The sequence below is a fragment of the Elephantulus edwardii genome, unplaced genomic scaffold, assembly GCF_000299155.1.
Source record: "Elephantulus edwardii isolate Elephantulus edwardi_28Jun2011 unplaced genomic scaffold, EleEdw1.0 scaffold00056, whole genome shotgun sequence".
Classification (NCBI taxonomy): Eukaryota; Metazoa; Chordata; class Mammalia; order Macroscelidea; family Macroscelididae; genus Elephantulus; species Elephantulus edwardii.
Window position 1 is genome coordinate 6129441 of NW_006399806.1, and position 23790 is coordinate 6153230.

Below are 23790 nucleotides of genomic sequence, written 5' to 3' on the forward strand. Positions count from 1 at the left end.
AAGGGAAGTATGTCAGGGACAATTAAGGTGGCACAGGATAGAGCAGGCTTTAGGGCTGTTGTACACAGAGTCGTTAGGAGTTGCAAGTGACTTGATGGCACATAACAACAACAAATCACAAAGGAAGAGCTTATTCATCTTTACCCCATGAAGCTACTGGTGGACTCTAAGTACCAAAGAGACACCACCTTTGGATTCTAATTCCTACAGATTACATCATTACAGCACTAAAGTATACACAATCTTATAAATCAAATGTGTTTTTAACCAAAACTATTAACTTCTTTTTTTTTTACAGTTGATATGATGTTTTCATTTTCTTAATTTTCTTTTCATTTCTTACCTAAGTACCTTAATTATTGTCTTGTGGATATTAATATACATATTTTCAATGAGTCTATCTTTTATTTCATTTAGCAGCTCTACAGAAAAAACCTATGCCATCTCAGAGCCTTACATAATACAAGTATTAATAAATACGGAATTGAATAAACCTCAAATTTTCTACAACTACCTATAAAATGGAAATTGGATTTTAATGTCGTTTACTTTTGCTACTTTAGTAAGAAAGAATCCTTGGCTCAAGATTAAGACTCATACTTATGCTGATTCACCATAAAGAAATTATTATTCACCATGAAGAAATTCTTAGTAAACTACCATCAACTATCCAAGAAATGCAGAAATATAAGAATTTATAGCATTTTCCCAGGTAAGCTTTAAATAGATAGGTTAGTTAGCTCCCCTAAACAGAAAATTAATACACAATGCTGTGGAAAAATATATAGTAGAGAGCAGGGAAGCCCCAACCTGTTATAAAAGCAGGCAGTGACTTTTACCTCATATGGGCAAGAATTAACCAAAGAACCTTAATTCAAATGGTCAAGTATAAGCACCACCATTAGCCCAAATATGTTTCTTTAAAGAAAAAGGTGATAGAAAAATAATCCATTTCCCTAGTTAATTAAACAATAAATTTGTTCCTAGATTACATCAAGTTGACTATACCTCATATTAATCCTATGTTCAACAGATCTGAACATTGCTCTATCCTGCATCATCTCACAATACCACCCATGTGCAAGTCCACTGTTATACTCTGTATGTCAATCCATCTAATTGAGGGTTCTGGATGTCTAAGGTTTATTATGCAAAATGTCTTACCTAGCCAAAAGATTAACTGTATGTTTTATGCTGAAGTAATTATTATATTAAGGACAGAGGTTGTTATGCAAATGTGTAAATATTATGTGAATGGGGTGTGTTAGCCTATCCACAAGGAAACTGTCTATCTGCTCTCCAGTCCACAAGGTGACTGGCCAATCTCAACATTCTATATGGGGAATGGATCGTCCTTGCCATTGAATTGAGCGAGAGTGAGAGACAGATCGTCAGGCACCACTGAAAAGAACACAAGACAATGTAAGACACCCTTCCTGCTCCAGCTACACCTAGGATAGCAACATCTACAGCCAAACTGAAGACCTGATGTGAGATAAGTCAATACTGGCAGGACTGAAAATTTTCTTGGACACCTGGGGTGAAAGGAAGCCAATATTAGCAAGACTAAGAACTTGGAAACCAATGACTTGACAGCATGAGGCTGAGGTGCCTGCATGCAAATTTTGGGCACTGTCTTTACTGTATTGTTTTATTAATCTGGATTATAACCTTTTTACTTCCCCATTATGGTTCTGTGTTGCCTGTGAGCTATCACATCAGAAAGTGGACCCAACAAAACAGGAAGATAGGTGTTGAGAAGAGTAGAAAGAGCTATGGGAGTGTAGGGGACATGTATGACCTCATAGGAATATTCAGGTTTTGTGTTATTGATGCTGTTGATGAGGACAGCTCCCCTTTCTATCTCTTCATGAGCTTTGCTCTTTTTTATACGGCTTTTTCTCTCTTTCACTGACCTTCTACCTTTTCCATCACGATAGAATTTTCCAAGGACTGATGCTTCTGAAAACATGCCTAAATTATGTAAGATAAAGTTTTCTCATCTTTGCCTCTAAGGAGAAACTAGCTGCACTTCTTGCAAGACAGATTTGTTTGTTCTTTTGGCAGTTCATGGTACATTCAATACTTTGCTAACACTATAATTCAAAGGCATCAATTCTTCACTCTTCCTTATTAATTGTCCAACTTTCAGATGCATAGGAAGCAATTGAAAAGGCTATGCCCTGTAACAGGCATATCCTAGTTTTTTAACTGGCATTCTCACTCTTTAGCATTCTGGAGAAGACCTTGACATAAATTTTCCCTAAAGTAACATATCTTTTGATTTCTTGACTGCTATTATCTTGGGTGTTGACTATGGATCCGGCCAAAATAAAATCCTGGGCAAGTTCACTTTGTTTCCAGCTGTTATGACATTATCTACCGGTCCAGTGTTATTTCTATTTTCTGTACATTGATATAATCCATATTGAAGGTTGCAATATTTGATCTTATGCAGTAAGTACTTCAAGTCTTCTTCACTTACAGCAAGCAAGGCTGAGTCACCTGAATAACACTGTCTGTTAATAATTCTTCCTTCAATCCTGATACCACATTCTTCTTCTTACAGTCCAGCTATTCAAATTATTTTACTCAGCATACAGTTTGAATAGCTATGGAGAAAGAATACAATTCTGGTGTATAATCTACCTGATTTTACACCATGAAGTGTTCAGACAACGGTTTTTACATTTATTTATAGGTTTTGAATGAACACAATTAAGTATTCTGGGATTCTCTTTCTTCTTCTCAATCAATCCATAATTTGTTCTGATCTATACAGTCAAATAACTTTGCATAGTCAAAAGAACACAAGTAAACATCTATATGATATCCATTGCTTTCACCCAAGATCAACTGATACCAACAATGCTATCCTTCATACTACAGCTTCTTCTGAATTTAGTATGAATTTGTAATAGTTACTTGTCACATACTATTCCAGTTATTTTTTAAATCTTCAGCAAAACATACTTGCATATGATATTAATGACATCATTCAATAATTTCTGCACTCTTTTTTCCCCCAATGGGAACAAATATGAATCTTTTCCAAGTGTAAAAATGTAGTAAAATATAAAATTAAGGTTGAGAAAAGCTAAAGAATATGGCCTCAGAAACTCAATGGAGGGTCACTGTGACTCAAAACAGACTCAGGCAGTCAGTTTAGGTTTTATGTGATTTAGTACTCGGTAGTATATTGCAAAGGAAGCTCTAGAGGAATACTGGTAAGGAGCAGTACTGCCAAATCAAAGGCAGACCACGCAAATAAGCCAGCTGCCCTATAGGGAAAAGATGGGTAATCTCTTCCCCTGAGATTTACAGCCCATGAAACCTAACTGGAAATTCAGATATTAGTTGGTTTTAACTCAATAGCACATAACAATAACAACAACAAAAGTAGTATATCATGAGGGTGGCTCAGGGCAGGGCAAGGATCCAATCTTGTTCAGAGTCACTATGAGTAGACTCACGGCACATAACAAGTATCTCTTAGAAAATACAAGTCTCAAGTCAATACGACAAAATTAGATAAAATATTCATAAATAACAAAATCTAAAAATAAATTAAAAAGTACTTTCAAAGATAGGCTACTACCTCCCACACTATTTATAGCAATTGATCAGTGGAGAGTGAACTATGAGTTACTTTTGACTCACTGACAATCAAAGAGAAAAATAATGCTACAATTTGTAAAATTATATAAATAGAGGAGATTCATTTATCAGTCATACAAGTATTGAAAGAATTTGTTCTAAAATATGTTTCTTTCAAATGATAATTTTCCATCACATGGTTACATACTTAAAATATTTAGCACATTTTTCCTTTAAAATATTTTTTAATGTGGTTAGAGTAAGTCGTCTCTTGCTGGCACAAAGACCAAAAAACTTGGTTAAAAACTAAAAGGTTGGTAGTTCACCCAAAGGCACTTTAAAAGAAGAGTATGGGGATCCACTCCCACCAAATCATAAGTAAAATCATGATTTTTTAAAATGAGGTTATGTACTTTTCAACTGTAAAAGTAACTTGTATTTTTCAAGCTTTCTGTGGACAAACATATTCTATATATATTTAAAAACTTACAGCTATTCAAAATTTATCTATATGTCTATAATCATATTAAAGCCATATGATCATTTATTAACAATTCAAACTGATTAAGAGTGAAGCTTTATTCATATTCTCCTCTATGATTATAAATTTTGATACATATTTTATACTTGTTCTTTATTTCTACAGATTTAATATCTAGAGATAATAAAGTTTTCTTATGAAAGGATATATCACATTTTTTTAAAGTACTGTTTGAGCTCTCTCTCCTACTCCTAGCAGCATGTAAAAAGATTAGGGTCCACCTCCGACTTCCCAAAGGTGTTTCCCCTTTTCTTTAGTTTTTCTCTTTAGTTCTTTCACCGGCCTGGGCCTATCTTTCACTAGCCATGCCTTGTTCTGCTCAATTGCTGCTACATGTACATCTATTCACTTATTTACAGTCACTTCAACTCTAGTTTAGCACATTTCATCTTGGAGGTTTCATAGACATTTACATTCTTCAAATTAGTTACATCAAGTTTAAAACAAGTTAATGATCATGAACAATTACCCGCCTGTCCAGCTTTTCAATCAGGCACCAGTCTCTTTTAGGGACAGAGGAGAGATATGGCCCCGAGTCACTAGGCAGGCCTTTCCCAACATCAGCAGGAAGTAACCAGAGAAAGCCATCATCCATTTCCCTGAATAATCAAGGGGGAATGTTAAGGGATAGAATTGCTATCTGGTTGGTCACTGTCTCTTTCTTTTTCTCTCTTTTCTACTTTCATGGGAGCGAAGTAAAAGCAAAGATTCTCAGAGAAAATAGGAAAGAAGTAAAAAATTTGCATCACTGTGAAAAAGCCCTCTACTTAGAAATAGAGGCAATCCAAACTCCAAACAGATCCCTCTGGTCCCTAGGCTGGCCTGGGCTATGACCAGTCTCAAGAGACTGAGAGCCAATCAAAAGCAGTGCCCACCTGAGGTTGTTTCTCTCTCCTACTCCTGGCAGCATATCAAAAGGTTTGGGTCCATCCTTGTTTCCAGGGGTGTTTTCTCCTTTTTTCATCATTTTCACTTTAACTCTCCCACCACCTAGGCACATCTATCTTTCGCCAACCATCTTTTTTCATTTATTTTATTAAATAACAAAGTACTGGTTCATAACTTTCTCAAAACATAGAATTGTTGCTGTTATGTTGCATCAAGTCACTTGTTATCCTATATACAACAGCCCTAAACCCTACTCTATCCTGAACCAACATTATCTCTGACACACCTGCTCTCATTATTCCAGTCATGGAGTCAATTCATCTCATTGAGGGTCTTCCTCTCTTACGCTGTCGCTCCACCCTCCCAAGCATGATGTCCCTCTCCAAGGACTGGTCCCTCCTTGCAACATGTCCAAAGTATGTCAGATGAAGCTTCAGAATCCTCACCCCCAAGGAGCAGCAAGTTTATGAGAGGGCCAAAGTTTTGGTCATTTACTAATACTGGATACTATCAATTACAGTTATATCATTCTTGACTCTCCTAATTTTTAAAAATTTTATCTTCTCAATTCACTGATCTGACCTAGTTCAATCCATTTTGTTGCATTAAGAAGTATTTCATATGTCTCTAAAATACAAGTCTCTAAAATTTTACACAAGATAATTTTACCTGAATAATTTTTACTCTGCTATTTTTATTTTCATTACATAGAACTTACCTGAAGACAAGAGACTATTAATCATTTCCAAAAATGTAGGATGCACAAACTGGTAGTCTTCAAGAAGTAAAACTACCTGTTGAGCTTCAATACCTGCAAGATGCAGCACCTGTTCAATAAGAAAATATATTAGTAGCCTTTGAGAATTTTGATGATGTTGCAAATAAACTATGCCATTTACTTGTGTGTGTGTGTGTGTGTGTGTGTGTGTATGTGTGAGTGTGTGCGCGTGTGTGTGTATACATTAAGTCACTATGAACTGGAACATAATACTAACACCATCATTCAAAATTAAAATCAAAATTACTTGTCTTTTTTTAGAGGGTTTCAAATATCTGTGAAGTGGCCATATCAGAGTAAATGAAGGAAACAACAATTTATATGAATTTACACACTTTGAGTCATTTGTAATCATAAAAAAGTGATAACAAGGTATGGGAGCAGAAGAATGAGCAACTCTGACAGTGCTTAGTGAGATATCTTAAAACCTTTTGCAAGAAATTGGAATAGCAGCAAGAACACAGCTGGTCACACACATTCAAAGTCATGAAGTAGGTCACCATCATTGAGTAGGGCACCACCTCCAACTGTGCTGAGCCTTCACTGCTGTTTAAAGACCAATTTCATTTTACGTAATTTGCTCCATTGCTTAAACAATTAAACCACTCTCTAAGTGAAATAAATTCTTTATCACAATTACCCTCACTTGCTGCACATGCTGCTTTTAAATCAAGGAAAGGTTTTGAGAGATTTCTTGCACTAAAATAGCACTAAGAACCGTATGTATTTATTACAATTAGTCTATATTCTTAAAGATATAACTAGGAATAAATAAAACATAAACATATCTGGAAATAAAAATAAAATGTTCAAATAATCATGAGAAAATTAATCATCAAAGTTAAAATAAAGGCTTTGTAATTTACTGTAGAGTTTGAAAGGTTTAAAAAAGGTTTTTAAAACTTTAATACGGTTTTAAATCAAAGAAAGAAAAAAATGCAAGTAACTCACATGTTTGAGATCATTTTTGAATTGCTTCAATTCATACCCTCTGGAAATCTTCGGAGAAAACAGTATTGCTCCATGCATATGACTAACTAAAGATGTGATTGTCCGTCGCCCGACACCACTGCGTCCTGCTAACAGAAGTGACCCTCCAGGGAAGCTCAGCACTCTATCTATCCTAGACATGTACTCCAGGACTTCTTGGAACAGTAAAATATCCAAACTCTGGTTATCTCGTCCATAATGAATAAGACCCTTTAAGAAAACCAAAAAAGATATTTCATAACCAAGATAAGCATAGTTAAATTATAAAATATCTATTTTCTGTGTTAAAATATTTTATTTACTAGAGTAAGGTGACTGCATGTCACCTCACATGTAATATTTTAACTAATAATCCAGCTCCCTATGAAAAAAGTTGGTACCATTTCTAACAAATTAGGAGTCAATAAAAATCAGTTCTCATGAAGCAGGTAATTACAAAAACTTCAAAAACACTTGAATTTTACCAATTACTAAAAAATTAAATCAGTGTGCATATACAATCACCTCTAGAAACCCAATGCCAAAAAATTATTTCAAAAACCCTTCTTCTTAGTTTTTATGCACTTAAGTACAAATAAAAAGCTCATGCAAGTATTTTGTTCTTCACTAGGGTACATGATAGAATGCATAAGAGACAGGATAATTAGACTTCACACATTTAATTACTTCATTTATTTAACTACTTTCAGTGTTCTCAAACTTTGCAATACTCATTTGTAGTGTTAGGGGTTTATTGTTCAATAGACTTTGACTTTACCGTGTGGATAGGTACAATATGTGAATACGGTATGTTAGCCTATCCATAGGTGGCTGACTAGTATTGCCATTCATTTGAGTAGCTTCAGTAACGGAATCTGAGAATCTCATCACCGTCAAAGAGGAGGCACACATGAACTGTGCACCTTTTGGGGCAAGAGATTTTTGTGCCAGTTGGACCTAAAATAGCAGCAACAGCCGTAGCCACAGCAGAGAAACAGAGACCCGACATGGCACAGAGCTGACCCTGGGACTGCTACTCCATAGAACCAAAACTTTGCCAAAATTTGTTTGAGGACTGTGGTGAGGGGAGGGCTATAATTGGCAAGACTAAGAGCCTTACTCTGGAAGTCTGACAGCTTTGGTGTATCAACATTCAATCACCCCCGTGGCATTGCCTTGCTCATTCCAAACAGAGGTGAGAATGTCAGCACCTTACCACTGCATTTACCTCTCCTTGTATTAGGTCATTCATGGGTGAAAAAAAACAACACCCCAAAACAAACCAAACAGTTCAACACCTTTAAACTCATTGCCATCATGTTGGAATCCACACATGGCTGACCCTTCAGCAGGTTTTCAGAGGCTGTAAACTTTACAGGGGAAAATTTCCTATGTTTCTCCCACAAAGCAGCTGGTGGCTTTGAACCACCTGCCTTTCAGTTGGCAGTGCAGCTTTCTACCTACTAAGCCACCAGAGTTCCCAAAGCACTCCAAATGATCCAATGATAAAAAAGTCTAACCAGAATCTTTTGTACCACGTGCTCTGAGGGAAGCCCAAAAAAAGACAGAATGTTTACCCAAATGAAGGCACTCCTGCTGCCTCAGGCATCTCCTATGTCCTATACATATGTTTCTGTGAGAGAGTCCGTAACTAAAAATGTATTTGTTCCCAGGAAAACAAGCTTATTTACACTTTGACGTTTATTCTATATAATATCAGTATTTTTTTTAACTTCGACAATGAGAAGCTGTTGCCATACAGCGGTCACTTGTGGTTGATGTGAGGCTGAACACTGTGACACTGATGTGTCAAATGCGTTAATGGCTGGCTACCCAATGCGGACAGAGAGTGGGGTGGAGCTCCCAGATTAAAACAAGCTTGGAAGGAGGAGTGGCGTCCACTTTCAGAACAGTTTGCCTCCGGAAACCCTATGAACCTGGAGAGAAGATGAAAGACACCCAAGCATCGAGGACTCTCCTTCATATGGTTGTTATGAGTCGCCTGTGACTTGACGGCACTTAATAACAACAACAACAAGAGCCTAAAGCTGCAAGGCTGAAGGGCTGAAGGGCTGAAGGCTGAGGTGCCTACAAGCACTTCGGAGCTATCCTGACTGTGTAATTATATCTTGCTGCCAACCTGTGCCTTTCGACTTCTGTAATAGTGGCATCCGCTTCCAAAACAAAATGCCTCTGGAAACTCTATGACCTTTGATAAATGTTGATAGTTGTAGAAGGGCTTCAGGCCTTTTGTTCAAAGAGTCACTATGTGTCTTGTTCAACTTGAAGGCAATCAACAACAACAACAATATTGTTCTAAGCTATTATAATATTTTTCAGACCAAAAAGAGCATTAAGATTGGTGGAAAGATGTGTGGGAACCTGGGGGCCACGTCTAACCTTACAGAAATTGGTCTTATGCTAAAAATGTTATGAAGGTGGTGGTCAGATATGGTCAGATATGGCCATACCCACATGGCCCTTGCTTGCTCTTTTATTAGCCCATAAAAAACAAAACAAAACAAAACAAAAAACCACAAAAATCTTTCTTAAGCAAGCAACATTTCTTTCCAATGCAAATATTTTTCTTTTTTGTAACAAAAAGAAAATGAAATGTTTAGTACTATTCTTAAATAATAAAAAGTCATAATAAGCAACACAGTTTCTTCTTTTTTAGCTCAACTCATAACTCCCAATGACAGTGCTACTTAAAGTCTTGGTGAATCAGCATCATCAATAGAACCTGGACAGTAGTGAGGTTATTCAGTCTCTGGGCTACAGCTTATGAATCAGACTCTTTAGAGATAAGACCTAGAAATCTACATTTTTGTCCAAATAATTCCTAATATTATCAAATTTCCACAAATGCTCTAGGAATTTCTGCATTAATATTAGGCCTCATTCATAATTTAAATATCAGATAACTCATCCAAATAGATATAAAACTCAATCATTGTCATCAAGTCAGAAATGACTCCTAGATGACCTTCCAGTCAGTTTTCAGGAGACTGTAAATCACATTGGGGGATTAAGTACCCTTTCCCCATGGATTCACTGGTGAATTCAAACTACCAGAGAACTGAGGCCTTCGGGGTAGCAGCACAATGTACTATGCCACTAGAGCTCCCTCACACATGTAGGAAATGTTTTATTCTTATCTCCGTAAATATATATATGCATTTTCTTGGGTCAGCAATAGTACACTAAATTCTAAAAGGTAAGAACTAGCTCTACTTATCCAGAATCTTTCATTGCTTTGTCCCTAAAAGGCTTGCAAGAAACATAAGAAAATTACTATAATCATAACAACATAACGATGACAATTTAGGATTTTTATTATACCTTTTTAATCACATCTTTGAGATCTGCAGAATTTAGTTTTCCAAGTGGCTTTCCATGTGCAGGCAACGGTTGTCCCGGGGCTGCTCTTGCTCCTGAATTATGCCGGGCTCCCCATGTGACATAGAAACTATCTGTAGAAATAAAAGATACTTTTGTTTTATATGCATTACCTACAATGGGAGCATCAATAATTATGTTGTTGTTGATTGCCGTTGAGTTGAGCATGACTCATAGTGACAAAAGGCCTGAAGCCTTTCTGTAACTATCATCATTTATCAAACTTCATAGAGTTTCCAGAAGGATGTGGATTAGGAAATGGATGTCACTCCTACTTCTAAACCTCTCTTAAAGTGGGAACTCCACGAAACACTGTCCACCATGGGCAGCCATTATGGCATCTGACACCCCAAGGGTATAGGGTTCAGCATTACAGCAAACCCAGATTACCTCTTGTTAGCAAATTGAACAAAGAGTGCTGTATGACTTTATCACTAGATTATTTTAAGTTAATAAACAGAATAAAACAATCTTCTGGTAGTGTGTCTTCTAAAGTGTGTTTTGAAAGAACATAATACAAAAATACCTACACTGAAATTTCAAACTCTACCTGAAAACTGACAGCATTCCTATTCTAACCATGCTTGAAAACTACCACTTATTTCATTCAAATGAAGCTACTTTTTTTCTATTTGAAGTAATATGTTGTCAATAACTAAATAATGTCTCTAAGCATATAAGGAGAACTTGATAATGATACTTTTTCAAATATATGCCCAAACCACTAAAGCAAAAGATGACGAAATTAAAGATTTCTACCAACTTCTGCAGTCTGAAATTGATCAAGTGTAACCAACATGCATCAATAAAAACTGGTGATTATAATGCAAAACTTGAAAACAAAAAAGGAGGACTGGTAATTGAAAACTACAGCTTGCTTACAGAAATGAAGCTGGAGATCATATAGAATTTGGTATCATCAAAAATGTATTCAGTGTAAATATGTGCTTCGTAAAGTATAAACAGTAACTACACACATTAACTTCATCTGCTGACATATAAAAGAATCAAATGAATTAGAAAAGAAATTATAAAGTTAAATATAATCAGTCAGAACAAGACCAAGAGCAAAAGGTTGAACAGATCATCAACTGTTCATATGCAAGCTCTGAGTGAACTTGACAAAAATTAAAAACAAATCTACAAGAATCAAATATAACCCTGAGCACAGACTGCCTAATTTAGAAGACAAGTCAAGAACAGATTTAGTGCGTTGAACACTAACAACCAAAGACCCAACAAGTTGTGGCTTGACATAAAGGACATTATTAATGAAAGAGTGAAAGGTCATTAAAAATAATAAGGGAAAATACAAAATAGATGTCAAAAGAGACGTTTGTTCCTGAATGTAGTGAAGACAAAGGAAAGAAATGATGAAGTAAAAGAACTGAATAGAAGATTTCAAAGGTGAAATGTCCAAAGATCTGGAGTTGGGGGGTGGGGGTGGGAAACCAACACACACACAGCATTTCTCAACCTGGAAGAACTAAAGAACAAATTCAAGAATTTCAAGGATTCTATGGACAAAAGGTGTACTACTCAGCAAAAGAAGATAGACGGGATATACAGTCACTATACCAAAAAAAAAACTGGTTGACATTTAACCATATCAGGAAAGAATATGTGATTGAGAACCAATGGTACTTAAGGAAGAAGTCCAAGCTGCACCGAAGGCCCTGGCAAAATATAAGGCTCAAGGAATTCACAGAATACTAATTGACATGTTTCAGCAAATGGATGCAGCCTAGATATGTTCTTTAGGTTGGCAGCACAACCTCTCACCATTAGGCCACCAGAGCTCCCTTGCAGATATGTTCTTAAGAATACAGGGAGCTCTGGTGGCCTAGTGGTAAGGAGCTGCAACTACAATCCCAGAGGCGCATGGTTCAAATCCATCAGATGCTCTGCCGAGAAAGAAGGACAATCTCCTCCTGTACCAGTCAGATCTGATTTGATGGTACACTCACACAAAAATAATAAAAAATTTTAAAAAATATACAAAATTATGGAACTAAAGAATAGATTAGTAAACAAGAAAGACTGGCACAGTGGCTTTAACAATGAACTGAAATACCACAATTGTGAAGAAGGCCCAGAGGTGGGCAGTGCTTCATTCTGCTGTACACAGGGTCCTTATGAGTCAGAAGTGCCTCAAAGTATGTAACAACCACAAAGCAAGAAATGATTAAGCGGCCAGTAGGAAAAAGAAAATAGTAAATCAACCAAAATTACCATTTGCTTGGAAAACAGACACACGGGGTAAATATATTAGAAAAAAAAATAATTTTAAAGATCTCATAATAGTCAAACATTAACATCAATTCTAGAATTGTATTACCTGCCATATTGTCTAATATATCTGAGCCCCAATCTCCTTGAAAGACTGATGTTAAAATGTTGTCAAACAAATGAAGCTCCTTTGCACCAACGATTTTGTCACGAAATAAGCGTCGTGCTTCATATGCTACAATCTCTAAAACATAATCTAACGGATGGTTTAAGGATCCTGAAAAGGGGCAAAATATTTTAATTACATTATAACAACATGCAAATTGCTTTAAAATGTTCTGCTTTAACAAAATAGAATAGAGAATAAGCATCTACATACCACAATTTTGACATCAGATAGATAGGAGAAAAGGAAAAATGTTAAAATTTATTTTTTCTAAGTGAATTGATAATTTTAATATATTTATTAAAATCTACATAAGATTCTATTATATCTAGCAGTCCAGTAAAATATCAATCTCAAAGTGAATATTAAGAATGATAAAGCTATGAACAGTAATATTAATATATCATTTTTCCATGAATCAAACATCAATAGTGATAATCACAAAAAATTGAAAAAAATTAAATTGACACTGTTCTAGTGCTCATTAGTGTTTACAAATACAGTATAAATATGTACACATATACATTTACAAACACATACCTGCCCTGGCACTCTAGAGAAAATGGTTTGAAATCATGAAGACAAACATACCTCCTTCCAAATCATATCTGAATAAGCCAAGAACCCACTGTGTAAGAATGCAAGGAGTAAAGAAGTAATGGCTATAATCATCAACTGTAAATTTAGCCCGCACCTGAAAAGAAAAACAGAGCACACGGTCAGTCCATTTTTAAAATATATAATAATTTTCTAAGTTTCATACTCACTTTTTTACTCAGAGGAATATCAAGTTATATCTGTGGTTGGAACTGTATTTTACTATCAATTATGTCTTTCTGTAATTCTTGAAATTGTATCTTATTAATTAAGAAAAATAAAAAACACATACTCCTGAAAAAGGGGTTTTAGGCTTTAAAAAATTTCCAAATATTGTTTATAACACTGAAAAAAAGATATAAGTATAGGTAGAATAAAATATTAAAAGAAAGATAATATAAGCTTCTTTTTTAATTCAAAGGCATTAATAATTGAGGTAAATTAAGACCCCCATCCCGTCATCAACAAAGCCATCACTATTTATTCTGACTTTTAATCACTCAGCATGTAAGCTTACTTCATGAAGAAAAAGGAATGTCTGTTTACTAACTTATTCCCATCACTTCTGCTGCAATACTTTATAAAGTTCTTTTGAAAAACATTCCAGTAACATACACATGCTCTTCCCTTTACCTTAAAAGACAACTATCAAAACTCAGATGAAATTTTGCTTCCTTCAAAACCTTACTATATAATTAAGTTGTTCACTCTCCCTTCTTTGCTATCATAGTTGTATGTGCTTCTATTGTCATACTTACTGCATTATATTAATAAATTTACTATTTATATGATGCAACCTTGCTTGCTTGCCAAAACTGAGGAGGAATTAAAGTGCTTGCTGCAGGTCAAGGACTGAAGCCTTCAATACAGACATACATAAAGAAAACAAACATTATCATGACAGACAGTGAAAAGCTTGAGATTGTTAACAGCTTCAGCTTACTTGGCTCCAAAATCAACACACTTGGTACCAACAGCCAGGAAATCAAAAGGCAAGTTGCACTGGAAAAATCTGTTATCAGGGACCTCTCTAGAGTACTGAAGAGCAATGATGTCAGTCCAGAGATTAAGGTGTTCCTGATCCAGGCCATGGTCTTTGCTATTATTTGCTATGCATCAGAGAGCTGGACAATTACTAAGGCTGACAGAAAAAGAATTGACACCTTTGAGTTGCGGTGCTGGAAAAGAGTATTGAATATACCATGGATTGCTGAGAGAACAAACAGGTCCATCCTGGAGATGGTGAAACCAGGCTATTCCTGAGATGCAAGGATTTTTTTTTTTAATTGCAACTTTAACAAAAGTTTACACAAAGATTTTCATTCATTCATAGCTGCACATTTTCCTAACTATCCCCAGATAACTTAAATATATATACACAAGTGTATGTATATATATATATTCATATATACGTATGTATATATATATGTCTATATATGTGTGTGTGTGTGTGTGTGTGTGTGTATACACACACACACATATTCACTGTTGCATAATTTCCTCCCTCATCTCTATCTCTGCCCCAGTCCACTTTACTATGCACCTCTTTTCTGGACTATTTCATGAAAACAATGCCTAATCACATATTCCCTTTAAACAGTTCGTTCCTGCAGTGTTCATTATTTATATCCTCTTTTCTTAGTTTCCCCAAACCCTCCTGTTAGTCCTGTTTTATAACAATGGTGTTATGCAGCATTTGTCCTTTTGTGACTGAGATATTTTACTCAGCACAATGTTCTCCAGGCTTACCCAGGCTGTGTAGTATGTCATGAGTTTTGTTTTTCAGTGCTACATAGTATTCCATTCTGTGAATATACCCCAGCTTCTCTATCCATTTGTTGATGGGCACTTAGGTTACTTCCATCTCTTTGTTACAGGGAATAATACAACAACAACAGCAACAAAAACCCCCGTTTGATATATTTTGGGCATGTTGCAAGGAGGGACCAACAATAACACAACATGACTAGGTTTCTCATTAGATTGAGCTTCCAGAGAACAGAGATTCACTCATCTTTGCATCCTAAGGATTATTGTTATTAGGTGCCTTCAAGTCAACTACAACTCATAGTGACTCTATCAACAATGGCTCTGAACCTTGTCCTATATTCATTTTACTGCCTCTAACTCATCTGCCACCATAGCCATAGTCACTGTGTCAATTCATCTCCTTTGAGGTCTTCCTCTACTGTGCTGATACTCTACCTTTCTAAGAATGATATCCTTCTCAGGACTGGTACCTCCTGACAACATGCTCAAAATATGTGAGATGGAGCTTAAAAACATTTGCCTCCAAAAGGCAACCTGGTTTCAACCTCTCCAAGAAAGACCTGTTTCTTATCTTGAAAGTCCATGTTATCTTCAGCACTCTTCTTCAGCACCCAAACTCCAAAACATTAATTATTCTTCTGTCATCCTTAGTCGTTGTCCAGCTCCCAGATGAAAAACAAGCAAATGAGAAGACCATGGCCTGACTCAGGTCCACCTTAGCCTCTAGACTAATATCATTGGTCTTTTAATACTCTAGAGTGGCCTTGATAGCACATTTTCCTAATCCAACTCCTTTTTAATTTCCTCATTGCTGTTGCCAATTGTGTTGATTTTGGAACTGAGAAAGATGAAATTGTTAACAACCTCAATCATTTCCCCATCTATCATGATGCTGCCAACGGTCTGGTGATGAGGATCTTCTGTTTTCTTGATGCTGAGATTCTAAGTTTAGTGACTAGTAAAAGAAGGAACTCAATCAATGCCTTCTGTGTACTCAATTTCTTTCACATTATTAAGGAATGACATTTTAATAATTTCTGCAGACGTAGCAGTCCAGACTTCCTAAAGAATAAAAGCTTGTTGTGAGACACCGTAAGTCAACTACAACTCTTAACGACCTTATGAACAACAGATCCAAACAGTGCCCCATTCTGTGCCATCTTCACCATCTTTGTCAATCCATCTTCTTGAAGGCTTTCTCTTCGGATAACGTTCTACATTTCTCAGTACTCCTTTTTAAAGGATTACGCACTCTTGACAATATGTCCAAAGTATGTGAAACAAAGTGTCACCATTATTGCCTCTAAGGAACACACTGATTGCCCTTCCTCCAAAACAGACTTCTCTTTTTGGCAATCCATGCATAGTATATTCAATTCTCTTTGAAAATAATATCATAATTCAAAGGCGTTAATTTTACTTTGGTCTTCCTTATTCACTGTCCAAGTGTCAGATGCACAGGAAGGAACAGAAAATACCATTACTTGGATCATGCATACCTTAGTCTTTAACCTAGCATCCTTACTCTTCAGCACTTTGGAGAAGTTCTTGACAGAAGATTTTCCTAATGCAACAAGTTTTTTGATGTCTTAACTGCTTCTATATAGGTGGTGATTGTGAATTCAAGTAAAATAAAATTGTTGATAATATCAATCTCTCTCCACCTATCATTATGTTGCCTATTGGTCCAATGCAAAATAATTTTGTTTTCTTGATACTGAAGAGTTATCTACTGAAGAGTTATCTACATTGAAGGCTGTAGTCTTTCATGTTCTGTAGCAAATGTTTAAAGTCCACTTCACTTTAAGTTAAGTTACATCACCAGAATTAACAATGGTTGATAATGAGTCTTCTCCATTCTTAATACCTCATTCTTCTTCTTGATTTGCTCAGCATGTTGTTGTTATGTGCCACCGAGTCACTTGCGACTCATAGCGAACCTACATACAATAGTCCTGAATCCTGCCATATCCTATGCCAACTTTACTGTCTCTAACACACCTACCCTCATTACTCCAGTCATTGAATCAATCTATCTCAATGATGGTCCCCCTCTCTATGTCCCTCAACCTTTCCAAGAATGCTGTCCCTCTCCAAGGACTAGTCCCTCCTTGCAACATGCCCAAAGTATGTCAAGACAAAGCCTCAAAATACTTGCCTCCAAGGAGCAGCCTGATTTCACTCTCTCTAGGACAAAACTGTTTGTTCTCCTGGCAGTCCATGGCATATTTAACACTCTTCTCCAACACCATAGCTCAAAGGCATCAATTCTCTTTCTATTTTACCTGTTATTGTCCAGCACTCTGATGCATAGCAAGCCACTGTGAAGACTACGGCTTGGATCAGGCACACCTTAGTCTCCAGACTGACATTATTGCTCTTCAGTACTCTGGAGAGGTCCCTAACAGCTGACTTTCCCAATGCAATTCATCTCTTGATTTCCTGGTTGCCAGTTCCAAGAGTGTTGCTTGTGGAGCGAAGTAAACTAAAGCTGTTAACAATCTCAGTCTCTTCACCATCTATCATAATGCTTCCAACTGGACAAGTGGTGAGACTCTTTGTTTTCCTGATGCTGAGCTTAAATCCATACTGAAGGTTGCTGTCCTTGACCTTCTGCAGCAAGTGCTTCACCATCTATCATAATGCTGCCAATTGGCCCAGTGGTGAGAATCTTTGTTTTCTTGATGTTGAGCTTCAATCCATATAGAAGGCTGCAGTCCTTGCCCTTCTGCAGCAAGTGTTTCAGGTCCTACTTGGTTTCAGCAAGCAGGTTTGTGTCATCTGCGTAACGCAGGTTGTTGATGAGTCTTCTCCCAGTCCTAATGCCACATTCCTTCTCATACAGCCCAGACTCCTGGATGATCTGTTCTGCATATTGAAAAGGTATGGAGACAGGATACACCCCTAGCAGACACCCTTCCTGATTTTGAACCATGCAGTGTCTCCTTGCTCTGAAGACTGCCTCCTGGTCCAAGTATAGGTTTCACATAAGTACAATCAAATGATCTGGGATTCCCATTCTTCTCAGAGTCAGCCACAATTTGTTGTGATCCACACAGTCAAATGCCTTTGCATTGCCAATGAAACACAGATATTCCTCTGGTACTCTCCACTTTAAGCCAAGATCCATCTGACATTAGATATGATATCCCTAGTAACACGGCCTCTTTTAAACTTGTTGATGTTTTTCTCCAGTCATTTTTTATAATATACAGCAGAATCTTGCTTGCATATGATATTAATAATATTGTTTGATAATTTCTGCACTCTGTTGGGTCACTTTTGGAATGGGAACAAATATATATCTCTTTCAGTCAGGAGGACTGGTGGTTGTACTCCAGATTTCATGGTACAACTTAGTAAGCTTATCCAGGGTAGCATCTGTTTGTTGAAATATATCAATTGGTATGCTGTAAATTCATTCACACATACTGAAAAACTGTGGATAAAGGAAACAACTTTGGAGCACATTTTGCATGACTTTAAACTATGCTTCTTGGGCTATGTATAGGTTTCACAGGAAAATTAAGAGTTGGGGATTCCCATTTTTTTCAATGTTAGTCATAATTTGCAATGATCCACAGTCAAATGCTTTGTATAGTCAATAAAACACAAGTAAACATCTTTATGGTATGCTCTCCTCTTAGATCAATTTGACATTAGCAAGGTCTAGTACCATAGCCTCATTTGAATCCAGCTTAAATTTCTGGAAGTTTCCTGCCAACATGCTGTTCCAGTCATTGTTGAATAATCTTTGGCAAGATTTTACCTGTATGTGACTGAATGATATTGTTTTATAATTTCCACAGTCTGTTGAGTCCCCCTTTTTTGTAATGGAAACAAATATGGATCTCTTCCTGTCATTTGGTCAGGTAGCTGCCTTCCAAATTTATTGTCATAGACTATTAAGTTGTGACAAGATCTGCAGGTGTTTGCTGAAACACCTCAAGTAATATTCCATCAATTCTTGGAGCCTTATTTTTGGCTCATGCATTCAGTGCAGCTTGAATTTGATCAAGTTCAAGGACTAGTTCTTGATCATATGCTACTTCCTGAAATGGTTCCATGTTGACCAATTTTTTCAGGAATAGTGACTTTATTAATTCCATCTTCTTTTGATACTTCTAGCATCATTCAAAATCTTGCTGATAGAACCCTCAGTATTGTAATTTGAGGTTTGAACTTGTTCTTTAGTTCTTTTAACTTGAAAAATGTTAACCAGGTTCTTCTCTTTGGTTTTCCTAACATCAACTCTTTACACATTTTGTCATAATACTTTCCTTTTGTCTTCTCAAGCTGCCCTTTGAAATTTTATCTTCAGCTCTCTTCCTTAAGCATTTCTGCCCTTTTATCTGTCCTTTCTACTTTCTTATTCAAGTTTTAGAGTCTTCTAATATATATTTTGGTCTTTTCTTCCTTCTCTGTCTTTATAATGACCTTCGCTTTCTTCATAGATGATGACAATGATTGATCTCTTGGTTATTATAGTTCAGTGCATTAAAACTCTTCATGAGATGGGTTTTACATTCAGTTGAGTTTTTCAATTTAGGTTATATTTTGGTTCTAGTGGATTTCTTTTCCTTTCCTGTCACTTCAATTTGAGCTGTGCATGTGCAAATGATGGTCTGTTGCACAGTCAGCTCCTAGACTTGTTTTTATTCCTGCTATGATAAAATAAGTTTGATCACCAATGTTTTAACAGATGTAGCAAATTAAAGATTGTATAATTCATCCGTTGAGGTCCATGTGTACAGTCACTACTTATGTTTTTTAAAAAGGTCTCTGTAAGAACAAATATGTCCTTGAGAGGATGTAGCCGGAGTGCTCTCTGGAGGAAAGGATGATGAGGCTTAGCCTTACATACTTTGGACATGTTTCTAGAAGTGAACAATCCTTGGAGAGGAACATGATGTTTGAAGTGTAGAGGGTCGCTGAAGGAGAAGACCCTCAACCAGGTGGATGGGCACGTTGATGGCCGCAGTGGGCTCTAGTGTGTCAGAAAGCGGAGGATGGCACAGGATAGGGCAGGGTTCAGATCTGTTATTCATAGGGTCACTATGTGTCATACTTAATTCATCAGCACCTATCAATAACAACATGGAGTTTCTATGTTCAGCTTTTTGAGGAAACATCAAACTGACTTCCAGAGTGGTTGTACCATTGTACAATCCCACTAATCATGTATGAAGTTCCCACCTCTCCACATTCTCACCAAAATTTATTGCTTGCTGCCTTGTTAAACTTGGCCACTGCTGCTGGGGTGAGATGGTATCTCATTGTGGTTTTGATCATGGCAATGACTTTTAACTTTTATTAGAGATTGAGCCACGTTAGCTTGTTGAAAAAATACTGAGCAAAACACATGTAGGGCCTACAATCATGAAACTTGCTATCAAGCAGAAGAGTCTAACAGAAATCTTGGGACCAACACAGAGGTCAGAATTTAGAGCAGTCTTTTGGGAATTAAGTTAACAGACATGAAAATTAGAAAATAACAGATATGTACCTGCTCATACACTTGTACCATAGATCCTGCTAAGAGATAAATTTTTGATGAAGAACCCCAAATGGAATGACCCTTCAAATTTTTATGTAGAACTGGTTCTAAATATGCTCCATAAATGGTTTGCAATTGTTCTCTTTCCGGGTAACTAAAGAAAACAAAAGATATATGAGAAAGTAAAAATAAATTAGTATTGTAAATTACTATTATAATGTTAATTTACAGTAGTGGTTTTCATAATATGCTACTACAGGACTAGACACCTCAGAGGCTTACTCAAGGGCTAAAAGGCAAGAAAGACGCAAGGTCCTTACTTTCACTTCAATCAAATTATAGCTCCAATTACCTGTTGTTAAGTACTAGGAGTATTAAAGAGGGTTTCTTAGGCACCTCTGGTGGCCCAGTGGCAGGGAGTTGTACTGCAATCCCAGAGGTGCATGGTTCAAATCCACCAGATGCTCTGCTGAAGAAGGAGGGACAATCTCCTCCTGTACCAGTCAGATACCATTTGATGGTACACACACACACACACACACAAAATTTAGATAGATGAATAGGTCCCTTTTACAATATACAATTCTAAAACATAATTGCCTGAAAACTGAGCTTTCTAAAAGACCAAAAAGAAAATGCTACTTTAAAGAAGCATTTAAGATAAATACACCAGACAGGGTAGTATGGCACCACGTGTACGCACACACACATACACACACACAAAAACCCCTATACAAGTTGAAATAATAAATAAGGTAGGTCTTGTGACTCAGGGATAAGGAAGTGTGTTGCCAAATCCACTAGGTGTTCTGCGGGGAAAAGATGGCCAAATCCACTAGCTATTCTGCGGGGAAAAGATGGGCAATCTCCTCCTACGTGAAACCCTTTAGAGGATCAGCTATGAGTTGGTTTCACCTCCCTGACACACAACAAAAACAGAAATAAATAAAATCAACCTATTTCTCCACACTGAAATTTATTTCAATACAACTTAATAAGTAGTATTAACAGTTCTTATTGGTTAAAAACCAGAAGAATGCTATTAAGTGAGTACATTGAGTGTATCCACATAAAAACAAGCTTTTGTACAGTAAATTATAATAGCATTTAACCAGCTAAGATAATACCAACAGCTAGGAGAGTTAAGAACTCTGATGGCCTAGTGTAACAAACACCACTGCAATCCCAAAGACATAGGGTATGAATGAATCCAGGAGCTGCTCCATAGGAGAAGGACAGACAATCTTCTCCCACGCCACTGGAGTGTCAGCTACAGGTTGGTTCTAACTCCGAGAGGAGCTCTTGGGGCCTAGTAGTTAGAAGCTGCACTGCGATCCCAAAGGCAGACGGTTCAAATCCACTAGCTGCTCTGTGGGAGATGAATGAGCAGTCTCCTCCTGTATGATTTACTGCTTCTGAAAACCCACTACAACATCGGCTATGGGTTGGTTCCAACTCAACAGCACACAACAAAAACAGAACAATATAGGCCAAGGAAATAAAAGGATATATTAAAAGTGATTCCATAAGCCAGTTTTGTTACTTAATTTTCCCTCTTTCAAATATAAATTTCTTATTTTTATAAAATTTGATCATTTTTTTGTTTTAAGAAATCTATAAAATTTAAGCTAATATTTTAAAATTTCTGAAACTTAGTATTATTTCCTACTAATGTAATTTTGAGCAAACTATATAAGCAGTTGTATTTATTTCAAAAAGTATTTGTTAATATGTAGAATGTTTTTTAAAATCTTCAACATCCTAAATTGTAACTTAGAGTTTTGGAGGGTTTTTACAAAGGAAATGTCATTTCAGAGCCTTAAATTCAACTATTTATAAAATAAATCAATTACATTAATGTAAACTTTTAGGAAAATACAAATAAACAGAAAGATTGTACATACTCTACAGCACAAATACGAACAATAGAAGCAAATCTGGTGGTAAGTTTATGTCTTCCCAGTCTTCCTCCAGCTGACATTGAAGCCACAATCTGAATATTTTCCAAGCCAACCCATTCCAAATTTTCATCATAAAAACCTTGATATGTCAAAACCTATTTGAAAATTAAAGTATTTAAATGTTTTGTACATCAGATTTTCTAATCATGATCTAATCACAGCTTTCCAAGCATGATCTTTGACCTAAAGTTCAACTGTTTCCAAAAAAGTCATTTTTTATCTAACTCAAGAACTCAAACATATTTTCAATTCATACATCTCTTATAAATCACACTTTTTATGTGTTTGTGAATAATATTAGTTAAATAAGTTTCCTTTTTAAACTGTTTCTATCCAATAAATATTAAAATTCCAAAAATAATTCCTTCTTATTGGTTGCATACAATTACTCATGTATATTATTTCCTTCATCTACATTGCATTTTATTGAATCTCTTTTATACATTCACATGCATTTTGCTTTACACAATCATTTCTATACATTTTATATCAATAATATTGATTAAAGGCTATCAAAAGTAATTCTTTTTAAAGATGTTTTAAAATAATACAAGTAATACCATATATTAGCTAAACAAGCCTCATTTTTTTCTCTGTAACAAATATTATAATCCCAAAGTAATATTTTTAATTAAAAAAATAGCTACAAGTAGTCAGGGAATCATAAGGGGGATGTTTCATTTTCTATAACTACTACATATACATGGTTAGAAAAAAGTCTAGACTTTTACCTAGATAGGTGTAACAGAACCTATAATCTCCTCCAGTGTGATTAAAATAGCTTCAGAAAATTACCTGGTGGGTTAGCTATAGGTTGGTTCTGATTCAAAGGTACATAACAACAACGTGATACAAAGAAGCTCTGGTAGCCTAGTAGATAAGGAGTTATACTACAAACCCAAAGGTACATGGTATAAATCCACCAGCTACTCCATAGAAAAAGGTGGATAATCTCCTCCTATGCTCTTTACAGCCTAAGAAAATCCACTGTAGGGTCAGCTACGAGTCGACTTCACTTGATGGCACATAACAACATTACAGTGTGATGTAAGGACTCCCTATATAACACAAATTATTAATATACCACCTCAAAAGTTGGAGATTAAAGTCCACCCAGAGCCACCTTGAAAGAAAGTCCAACTGATCGAACACTGAGAATTAACCACTGAAAAAGCACATGGAGCTAGGTTCTATCATGACATACATGGAATCCCATGAGTTAGAATCAACTCAAAATTAAATGGACTGTTTACGGCATTGAGGTCTATGGGGGAGAGAATAGTTTAAAAGTATTATATTTTAGGGCATTATGTTTATCATAAGAGTACGCAATGAGGGTTGCAAATTGGATAATATTTGGGGTTGGGAGTGGGATTGGGGGAGGTGCGGGGGGGATTG

The 23790-nt window shown here is 36.2% G+C and overlaps 1 protein-coding gene across 1 annotated transcript in view; it reads right to left on the reverse strand.

Moving 5' to 3' along the window:
* The window catches only part of DYNC2H1 (dynein, cytoplasmic 2, heavy chain 1), a 440751-nt gene that overhangs the window by 253795 nt on the left and 163166 nt on the right, over nucleotides 1–23790 (reverse strand). Inside the window, exons 43-49 of the mRNA XM_006887344.1 lie at nucleotides 22336–22487; nucleotides 20441–20585; nucleotides 13159–13261; nucleotides 12511–12678; nucleotides 10116–10246; nucleotides 6756–7004; nucleotides 5745–5853 (exon numbers count right to left, since the gene is read on the reverse strand). Coding sequence (XP_006887406.1) covers nucleotides 5745–5853; nucleotides 6756–7004; nucleotides 10116–10246; nucleotides 12511–12678; nucleotides 13159–13261; nucleotides 20441–20585; nucleotides 22336–22487 — 1057 coding nt within the window. The remainder of the gene's footprint in view (nucleotides 1–5744; nucleotides 5854–6755; nucleotides 7005–10115; nucleotides 10247–12510; nucleotides 12679–13158; nucleotides 13262–20440; nucleotides 20586–22335; nucleotides 22488–23790) is intronic.